The sequence below is a fragment of the Musca vetustissima genome, unplaced genomic scaffold (genome assembly GCF_032173495.1).
Source record: "Musca vetustissima isolate MV318-11 ecotype Yass unplaced genomic scaffold, APGP_CSIRO_Mvet_v1 utg16335, whole genome shotgun sequence".
Classification (NCBI taxonomy): Eukaryota; Metazoa; Arthropoda; class Insecta; order Diptera; family Muscidae; genus Musca; species Musca vetustissima.
In genome coordinates, this window is record NW_026878790.1 from 164,745 (window position 1) to 175,662 (window position 10,918).

Sequence of the window (10,918 nt, forward strand, 5' to 3'; positions counted from 1 at the left end):
TCACTGATTATTCATGCATTTCTGCCTTACCTTGTCTAAAGAGCATTCTCTGGCCCTCCAGTTCGTCTAAGAAGTATTTCTGCCCCTCTACCATTTAGATATCTCTTCTACAATTCCAAAACCCCTTCCGACTTATTTTGATATGCCTTTATTAAACTAAATATATATCGATTATAGCTTACAAGCCGCAGCCGATCAATTATCATCAGCCGAATGGAAAGGAAAAAATAAACAACAAATTACGATCAACATGTTCTTACAACCAACCACCTGCAGCAGCACCCTTGCCTCCAGTAGCAGCTGCGGCCGCGGCTGCTGCAGACCAAGGACCCAATGATTCCAAATTGGGAACATGGTTGGTGCCAGCATTAATCGGACTGAAGGCAGCATCCTTGGCATAAGTCAAATGATGAGCAGCACCGGCATTATTATTGCGTGCCAATTGCCCCAACTTCGATGCTTCATATTCGGTCTTTTGAATTTCAGCGGCTGCAGCATGAGCTGAACGTTTCAAGGCTTCGGCAGCCTCAGCTTCGCGGGCAGCAGCAATGCGCTGTTGATGGGCCACTGCAGCTTTTGTGGCAGCCAAACGTTGTTGGGCCAAGACAACAGCCTGTGCAGCGGCTGCGGCCTCCGAACGTTGTATCGCAGCGGCAGCCTCTGATTTTTGGGTAAGCAATGCGGCAGCAGCCTCCTTTTCCATGGCCATACGCTGTTGATTGAGGACATTCTCTTTGGCTGCTTGCATTTGTTGTTGGGCAATTAAAACATTGCTGGAAGCCTGTTTAGCGGCAGCAATGGCATTCGCCACTTCACTGGGTGATGGTGAGGAAATGTAACGTGATGAGCTGTGGGGAAGTGAGAACGGCAACAGAGAGACTGAATATTGGACATGATTTACAGTGAAGGCTTGAAGGTAAACTTACTGAGAATTCCAAGGATTCCAGCCACCTGAAAAACCTGCCACTTTGAAACCGCCAGAAGACCAACCGCCATTTATGCCAGCATCACCTAGAAAAGCTTCCAGGCTACGTTTTGGTACAATTTTGCCAGAATCCTTAGACACAGTTGTGGCGGACGATTCCACCTCAGTTTTGGCCCAAATTTGTTGACCAAATAAGGCAAACAAGGTTACAAAAATCTAAGTTCGCAAGAGACATTGAAATATGACTTCATATCTATTTTCGGAATTTCCTTACCAAGGATTTTGCCATTTTTCTTCTTAAGGATTGAAGGACTTTGTTTTTCGTCTTGAAAATAAAGAACTGACTTCGTTGAGTGCTACTCAATTGGAAACTGATACTGATCTATTTCTAGATTGCCTATTTATAGTAATCTTATTTTCATTTCGCCACCTCATCGCGGTGGGAAAAAGTAAAAGTAGCCTGGATAGATTTTTTCCACCCAGCCCTTTTTTGCCACAATGTTGCCGTTCAAATCTCTCCTAGGTTTGTCCCTAATCGATCACGTACCCTCAAAAATCAATTTACTGTGACTTAGTTGAGTGCGGCAACCAGCAATCATCTGTAAACTACGTGCGGGATCAGCTAGCATCCTCGGCCTTATCTGGCAGCAGTTGATAGGAGGAAATGTAGAAAGGATGTTATGCAATATTGGTTATCTTTAGTGACCCATTTCAACCTTTCCTTGCACATTTACTCAAGTAAATTGGTTCGGCAGTTATCAATTACCCCGGATAGCATTTCAAATATTTGCGGAACTAGTTATGTTAACAAGAAATTTTATTAATAAAATTGTAGTGAACTTTCCAATGGCCTGAATTGTAATTGAGTGCAACAGTGTTGATAGTTAATTGTGGAATTAAACTGGGTCAACATTGAGGTATTATGGGTAACAGAATCTCTTGATTAGTCGAACGGATTAATTTAAGAGAGGAGGAGTTTTCTAGAGGTCCAATATTTGACTTACCGATGTTCTAATACTTCACATGGAGTTATGTTGAGAAACTAATAAGTGATGCAAGCTATCTAATGCTTCAAATAATTAATAAGAATATTTTGGAGGTCCAAGTAGGTGACTAGGAGCATTCTAGAGGTCCTGACAAGTGATATAGGAATAGTGAATAAGTGAATAAGGAATATTTTTGAGTTCCAAATAATTTGTTTGAGGTGTTCCGAATATATGAATATTCGAGTAGGTGGCGAGGAGCATTCTGGAGGTCCGGCAAAGTATTGAGGATTCATTTATATGTCCCAATAATTTATGAGGTGTTTTATTAAGGTCCGAACAGGAGATGCGACATCTTTAGAGCCTCGAATAATAATGTGAAACTTTCAAAAGGGTCATGTAGTAAATTGGAGATTTCTAGATGTCCAGAGACGTGAGGAGAAGCCTTTCCGATGTATGTATATATGTCATCAAAAATTTATTTAAGTCCGAATAGGTGGTGTGAGCTCTTTTGGAACTTTGAATAAGTGATGAGGACCTTTCTAGATATGCCTCAAGGTAACGAGGAGCTCTCTAGAAATTCTGAGAATTTATGAGAGACTTTTCTGATATCCGAATAACTTATGAATAGTTCTACAGAACTTCTTAGAATATAGAGCGATATCCAAATAACGTATGAAGATTTCTTTAGAAGGCAGAAGAGGTGATCCGAGCTCTCTAGAGCTTCGGTAAGTGATGAGGAGTTGTCTAGAAGTACGTAGAGGTAATGTGAATCCTATCCGATGACCAAATAATGTATGTGGTGTTTTATTGAGGTCCGAACAGGTGATGCGAAATCTTTAGAGATTCGGAAAATGATGGGACACTTTCTAGAGGTTCATATAGTAAAGAGAAGCTTCCTACTTTTTTATTAAGGCCCGAACTGAGGCTGCGAACTCAGTATAAGTGATAAGGATCTTTCTAGAGGTTCGTGTAGTTAACGAGGAGGTCTCTAGAACTTCTTAGAAGTAATGAGAGACTCCTCTCGATATCCAAATAACATATGAAGATTTTTGTAGAATGCAGAATATGTGATCCGAGCTCTCTAGAGCTTCGGATAAGTGATGAAATAGTTTATAGAGTTCCATGTAAGTGATGAGGAGTTGTCTAGTGGTCCTTAGAGGTAATATCATGCCTTTCCAATGTCCAAATAATGTTTAATATGATTTATTGAGGTCCGGACTGATGATCGAGAGATTTGGATAATAATGACTAACTTTGAGTGCATAACGGAGCCATTAGAGGCCTCTAAACGTGATGAGAAGCCTTGTCAATGTACGAATAAGTCATAAACGGCATTATTAAGGTCCGAACTGAGGGAGCCCTCTAGAGATTCGGATAAGTGCTGAAAAACTTTATAGAGGTGCATGTAAGTGATGAGGAGTTGTCTAGAGGTCCTTATAGGACCTTTGAGATTTGGATAATAATGACTAACTTTTTACAGATTTGAATGCATAACGGGGCCATTCTAGAGGCCTCTAAACGTGATGAGTAGCCTTGTCAATGTACGAATAACTCATAAACTTTTTTATTAAGGTCCGAATTGAGGGTGCAAACTCCCCAGAACTTCGAATAAGTGATGAGGGTTTTTCTAGAAGTTCATGTAGGTAACGAGGAGGTCTGTAGAAATCCTGAGAAGTTATGACAGACTTTCCTGATATCCGCATAACTTATGAAGAGTTCTATAGAAGACAGAATAGGTGATCCGAGCTCTCTATAGCTTCGGATAAGTGATGAAAAATTTTATAAGTGATGAGGAGTTATCTAAAGGTCCCTAGAGGTAATGTCAAGCCTTCCCGATCTTCGAATAATTTATGAGGTGTTTAATTGAGGTCCGAACTGGTGATTCAGATATTCGAATAATGATGACAAACGTTCTACAGATTCGAGTAGATACCGAAGAGCATCCTAGAGTCCCGAAACATGATGAGATGCATTTTAGATGTCCGAATAATTCAATAGATGTTCATGTATGTAACAAGGATGTCTTTAGAAATCCTAAGAAGTTATGACAGACTTTCCTGATATCCGAATAACTTATGAAGAGTTCTATAGAAGACAGAATAGGAGATCCAAACTCTCTATAACTTCGGATAAGTGATAAAAGTGATGAGATACATTTTAGATGTCCGAATAATTCATGAGAAGTTCTGTAAAGGTCTGAATATTTCATGCAAGCTCTCTGGAGCTTCGAAAAAGTGATGAACATATTGTGAGCTCTCTAAAACTTCGAAAACGTGATGAGGATGTTCCTAGATACGCATTAATGTCCGAATAATTTATGAGACGACGACCATTCTAGAGGTCCCGAAACGTCCCAAATAATTCATGAGGAGTTTTTTAAGGTCTGAAATGATCATCGGGATCTTTAGAGTTTCAAATAAGTGTTGTGAAAATTTCTAGAATTCCCTGTAGATAATGAGGAGTTCTTGTAGAGGTCCCTAGAGGTAATGAGAAGCTTTTCAGATGTCGGAATAATTCATGAGGTGCTTTATCGAGGTCCGAATAAATGATGCGAACTCTGTAGAAGTGCCGAGAGGCAATGAGAAGCCTTTTAGATATTCGAAAAAAGAGGAGGTTAATTGAGGTCTGAATAAGAGGTTCTTACAGGTAATGAGAAGCGTTTCAGATGCCCGAATAAATCCTGAGGTGTTTTAGCAAGGTACGAATAGATGATGTGAACTCTGTAGAGCTTCGGATAAATGGTGAAAAACTTTCTAGAAGTCCCCAGGGGTAATGATAAGCCTCCCAGATTTACGAAAAATTAAGGGGATCTTATTTGAGGTTCGTATATATGCGAATCTCTAGAGAGGATGTTAATTGAGGTTCAAATAAAAGATGAGAAACTTTTTTCTAGAGGTCCCTAGAGGTAATGATAAGCTTTGCATATGTCAGAATAATTTCTGACGTGTTTTACCAAGGTCCGAATAGATGATGGAAACACTGTAGAGCTTCGAATAAGTGGTGAAGAACTTTCTAGAAGTCCCAAGGGGTAATAAGAAGCCTTCCAGGTTTCCGAAAATTAAGAAGATATTAATTGAAGTCCGTATATGTAGCGAATCTCTAGAGCTACAGATTAGTGATGAGAACGTTTCTAGACAGATTTTCTAAATGTGATGAGAGGCTTTATAAAGGTCCCAGACAGAGCTCCCTGGTACAAACGTTGTCCAGAGAATTCTTCCCGAAACTTCATCGTTTTTAGAAGACTCACTGGCTCTTCAGTTCTTTTTACAAAACATCTCCTGTCTGTCTGGATAAGATCCCCATAGAAACAAATATCCGGATTAGAGGCTGAAAAGGAAATGTGTTTGATTCGAGATATTCGATATGCAATCGATGAAAAGCTTTACAGAGGTCAGAATGATGACATGAATAACATGAAAGGGGTCCGATTTATTGGTTATATGTATATAAAAATTTGGGTTTCCTCATGAAATAGTAAAAAGTAGCCCTCAGGGGAGACGAACTTTTAGAACATAAGTCTTCCTCAGGGACTAGAGGCAATTTTATCCATAGAAAAGTTCTCTTCATGGACCTGAAGATTTTTTTTCTACAGAAAAAAGTCTTCCTCAGAAGGAGCTGATGTATTTTTTCTATCGATAAAAGTCTTCCTCAGAATGACTTGACGAAATTTTTTCTATAGAAAAAAAAAAATTTTTTTTTTTTTTCAATAGAAAAAAAAGTCTTTGAGAGACCTGCTGAGAAATTTTTCTAAGGAAGCTGAGGAAAAAATTGTCCTCTGACGGAACTTAGAAGAAGTCTGTAGACCTTTGTTATTTTATTTGCAATTTTCTGTTGCTAAGCTCTCATAATCTCATAGCAAATGAAATGAAATGAAAAAATATCCACAACCATAAACAAATTACAGGGTGCGTCAGTGTTCAATTTATTAATAGACGACATCGAAGCAAGCCAGCCAATCAACCAGCCAGCCATCAAATGCATATAGTTGTCATTTGGAGAGCTGCTGATCGGTCAGCCGACCAGCCAGCTAAGATTCGAAGCATTTCAACATTTCGCAAACAGTTTATTGAACATGAAAATGTGTTCTCATGTGTGTTCATTAATTTCATGCCGATGTTATTGACACAATCATCCGCGTTCAATATTAAATCAAATTTATTTGTTGTTGTTGGTTTTGTTTGTGTATTTCTATTTTTATTTTCAATTTTGCCACTTCACATCGGTTCGATTCGATTCGATTTCATTCAATTACAGTTTATTTAAATTGTTGTGTTTTTGCGGGTGGTCAGGGTGGACGGACGGACGGACGGACTGTTGGGCAAGCATATGGTGTGGCAGAGCTTAAATGTTTGTGGCAGAATGGGGCGTATGGTTGGCTGGCTGGTCGGATGGTTGATTGTTCGTTCGCTTGCTCGGTCGCTTGGCAAGCTGTTTGACTGATGGTGATTTGTTTGAAACCTCATTAAAACAGGGGCAAGTTGTAAGCAAACATTCAAGCACACTCAGACTGACAGACAAACGCGCACACACAGACATTCAACTCGATACGCACATATGGTTCAGAATACTTCACGCTGCGTTAGGCGTCAGTGGCAGCGGCAATAATAATAATGAGTGGCGGCGGCGAGTGACCTTTTAAAGCAAACGATTTCTAATTTCAATATAGGACGAGGAGCAGGAGGTGAGGGTTGGCAAAGGAGCGGGGAGGTCTATCGAATTGAGAATAAACATAAATTGTGTGTGTTCAGTCAGGCAGGCAGCGAAGCAGACATACAGACATGAATATGTCAATCTAAACAGGTCACTTGCTTGTCACTCATTTAAGATAGACGAGTGAGGGAGGGAGGGGTCTGCCTTCTGACGATTGCTGCTAGCCTACCAATCAAATAATTCATATGGCAACTCTGTCCAACAATAATTAATGGTATTTAGGGCATCATCGTCATCACCGGTCATATCAATGACATCAGAGTTGCCAAGACAAATCATGTAAAGTGTCACTTCGAGAAGTGACCCACTTTGCAGTATACTCACCAAAGATATTTTTTTTTTTGGTCATCAATTAAAATATTTGTACATACCTGAAAATAGAAAAGAAATATTGGGGACATTAGATTAGAGGCCAGGTCAAAGGGGATATTTACAAATATTTTAAAAAAATAGAAAAAAGCCCTCAGGTCCACAGACACCTGAGAACTTTTTATTTTTTCCCTAAAAATTACGTTTTCAAAAAAAATCCAAATCCTTAAGAATTTCTTTTTTCTATAAATTTTTTTCAGGTCCCGTTGAGTTCTACTTTTTTATACCGGAAAAAATTCTCAGGGCCCTAAGGACTACTTTATCTATAGTAAAAATTCCTAAGGACCCTGAGGACTACAATTCTCTATAGAAAAAAATCCTCAGGACCCTGAGGACTACATTTTTCTATAGAACAAAATTCCTCAGGACCCTGAAAACTACTCTTTCTTTAGGAAAAAATTCCTCAGGACCATGAGAACTACTGTTTTCTAAAGAAAAAAAATGCTCAGGATCCTGAAGACATTTTTTATAGAAAAAAATTTGCTCAGGGCCCTGAGAACTTCCTTTTCTATAGAAAAAAATTTGCTCAGGACCCTGAGGACTTCTTTTTCTATAGAAAAAAATTTGCTCTGGACCCTGAGGACTTTTTTCTATAGAAAACAATTTGCTCAGGACCCTGAGGACTTCTTTTTCTATAGAAAAAAATTTGCTCAGGACCCTGAGGACTTTTTTTCTATAGAAAAAAATTTGCTCAGGACCCTGAGGACTTTTTATCTATAGAAAAAAATTTGCTCAGGACTTTTTTGCTATAGAAAAAAATTTGCTCAGGACTTTTTTGCTATAGAAAAAAATTTGCTCAGGAACCTGAGGACTTTTTTTCTATAGAAAAAAATTGATCAGGACCCTGAGGACTTTTTTCTATAGAAAAAAATTTGCTCAGGACCCTGAGGACTTTTTTTCTATAGAAAAAAATTTGCTCAGGACCCTGAGGACTTTTTTTCTATAGAAAAAAATTTGCTCAGGACCCTGAGGACTTTTTTTCTATAGAAAAAAATTTGCTCAGGACCCTGAGGACTTTTTTTCTATAGAAAAAAATTTGCTCAGGACCCTGAGGACTTTTTTTCTATAGAAAAAAATTTGCTCAGGACCCTGAGGACTTTTTTTCTATAGAAAAAAATTTGCTCAGGACCCTGAGGACTTTTTTTCTATAGAAAAAAAATTTGCTCAGGACCCTGAGGACTTTTTTCCTATAGACAAAATTTGCTCAGGACCCTGAGGATTTTTTTTTCTATAGAAAAAAATTTGCTCAGGTCCCTAATAAAGACTTTTTTCTATAGAAAAAAATTTGCTCAGGACCCTGAGGATTTTTTTCTATAGAAAAAAATTTGCTCAGGACCCTGAGGATTTTTTTTCTATAGAAAAAAATTTGCTCAGGTCCCTGATAAAGACTTTTTTCTATAGAAAAAAATTTGCTCAGGACCCTGAGGACTTTTTTTCTATAGAAAAAAATTTGCTCAGGACCCTGAGGACTTTTTTCTATAGAAAAAAAATTTGCTCAGGACCCTGAGGACTTTTTTTCTATAGAAAAAAATTTGCTCAGGACCCTGAAGACTTTTTTTCTATAGAAAAAATTTGCTCAGGACCCTGAGGACTTCTTCTTTTATAGAACTTTTTCTATACCTCTGAGGACTAGTTTTTCCTAATGAAAAAATTCTCTGATACCGCTGAGGACTAGTTTTCTCGATAGAAAAAACAGGTACCTGAGGACTACTTTTTCTATAAAAAAAATTCCTACTTTTTTAAATGAAAAAAATCTCTGGAACCTGTGGACTACTTTTCTATAGAAAAAAAATTCTCTGATACTTCTGAGGACTAGGTTTTTTCTATAGAAATCTCTCTAAGCAATCTTTTTTTTATAGACGGTTTTTTTTTGGGTCAGGAAATATTTCCTATCTGGTGCTGGAATACCAAGTAATCTTCTTTAGATCAGCATAAAGGCCAAGTAGTCCTCTCTAAGCGAGCATGAGCCCATGTATGCATATCGTCCTTCACTACCTTTTTTCTATAGAAAAAAAATTCTTAAGACCCCTAAGAGCTACTTTTTTCTATAAAAAAAAATTCCCTCAGAGGACGACTTTTTCCATATAAAAAATCTACAGGTCCGCCTGAAAAAAAAAAATATTAACCCCACGAGGATTCTTTTTTCTATAGGAAAAAATCATCAGGTTCCTGAGGAGTCTCTTTTCTATAGAAAAAAAATTCTCCGATTTCTGAGGAAGACTTTTTTTCTATAGAGAAAAATTTCGTCAGGTCCCTGAGGAAGACTTTTTTCTATAGAAAAAAATTCGTCAGATAGAAAAAAAAAATCGTCAGGTCCCTGACAAAGACTTTTTTCTATAGAAAATATTTCTCAGGTCCCTGAAGAGCCTTTTTGCTATAGGAAAAAAATGCTCAAGTTTTTGTTGTTTTTTTTTTTCCTGTAAAAAATCATTTGCGCTCTGAGGAGAAAAAATTTCTCCATTTTCATCAGAGGATTGTTTTTTTTCTAAATTCATTAGGACCCCTGAGAATAACCTTTTTCTATATAAAGAAACCTAAAGCCCGAGGACTATTTTTATATAAAAAAAGACGGGGAATTTTTTTTTTCTATAGAAAAAAATCCACAGATACCTTTGAGGACTACTTTTTTCCTCAGACCCTGAGAATGTTTTTTTTTGTCTCTGACCGCATTTTAATTCCTTTGTTTTATTTGTTGTTGTTGCTGCTTTTGATTATTAAATGGAATAATCATAAGTGTGTGTTTTATGACGGTCACTTTTAATTTTAGGGGGTGTTGTAATAAAAATTAACAAAATAACAAAAAGTAGTGCGCCGCGCCTTCGCTACCACAGCGGACGGGCGGCCGGCAGTCAGTCAAATCAGCACCAGCCCCAGTCCCATCATTACCGCATGTACTTCAATTTATGACGCTTTCAGTTTCAATACACTGGCGTTTAATTTCTGTGTGTGTTGCTGTTGTTGTTGTGTTTTTGTTTATGAAGTCGTCAGCGCTCCAACACCAGAGCGCGTCGCAACAGCCAGCCAGCCAACTAGCCCAGACCAGCAGTAAAAAGTGGGTCAATTGCACTAATTGCTCTCCTCGTACTAGAAATGCGGTCAAAGTTGACCTTTTTCTCTATAAAAGCGTTGAATTTTCATTCATTCGAGCGGCGAATCGACACTGGCGGCGACGCCGGCGTCATCATCGCTGTATTGAAATCATAAATGCTTCGTTTTCTTCTTCTTCTTCTACTTCACTTATTTGCTAAGTACATCGTAATCGTCCGCATGTTGTATGTTTCGTTTGTCTGTCTGTCTATCTGTTAGCTGGCTGTTCTGTCTGTCTGACTGTCGATTTGTAGTATGTCTGTCGGAAGGTTGAATTTGTATTGCTGTCGTTGTAGTTGTTGTTTCAATTTGAAATGTTTTAATTTTAATTGGTTTTTGGAATTTACAGTTCTATTGCGCGCCGCTCAGTGCTATTCGGCTGACTCGCTTTGCTATGCCATTTCAAGCATAAATCACACAGTGTCAAATTTTACAGCGGCGACCTTACATTGAATTTGAAATTTATTATGAAATTATTGTTGTTGTTTTTTTAGCTTTTTTCTATTCAGGAATCAAATGTAAATTATAAAAACTATGAAAATGAGTTTTTTTCTACCGAGTTATTATAAAAATTTTCAAAAGATTTGCCAGCTGTGTAACCTAGCGTATGAGGCTAATTTTTTTTTTTTAATATTGACATTTTGCTTTTTTTTTTTTTTTGTTTCAGGGTTCCGAGAAATCCCATTTTACAGGAAATTATATTTTCAAAGAGGTTGAGAATTTTGTACAAGGAAAAAAATCCTCCAAAGACCTCCGTTTTTTTCAGTAGAAAACCAACTATTAGAGGTCATCTATAGAAGTCTCAGGATTTTGCTATAGAGTACCGAGTATTTTTTATATA

At 37.8% G+C, this 10,918-nt stretch overlaps 1 protein-coding gene across 1 annotated transcript; it reads right to left on the reverse strand.

Annotated features, from left to right (window-relative positions):
* Positions 1 to 256: 256 nt before the first annotated feature.
* LOC133323569 (uncharacterized) lies at positions 257 to 1,214 on the reverse strand. Its single transcript, XM_061532484.1, has 3 exons — positions 1,200 to 1,214; positions 927 to 1,141; positions 257 to 848 (listed from the first exon to the last, which is right to left on the reverse strand). Exons 1-3 carry the CDS (start codon positions 1,212 to 1,214, stop codon positions 257 to 259), a joined length of 822 nt encoding a protein of 273 aa, XP_061388468.1.
* Positions 1,215 to 10,918: the final 9,704 nt, after the last annotated feature.

What these genes read in the sequence shown, in the direction of transcription:
- LOC133323569 (XM_061532484.1), bottom strand. An exon ending in TGGAATCCTTGGAATTCTCA is followed by an intron (nt 849 to 926) that starts GTAAGTTTACCT and finishes ACTTCCCCACAG; the next exon opens with CTCATCACGTTACATTTCCT.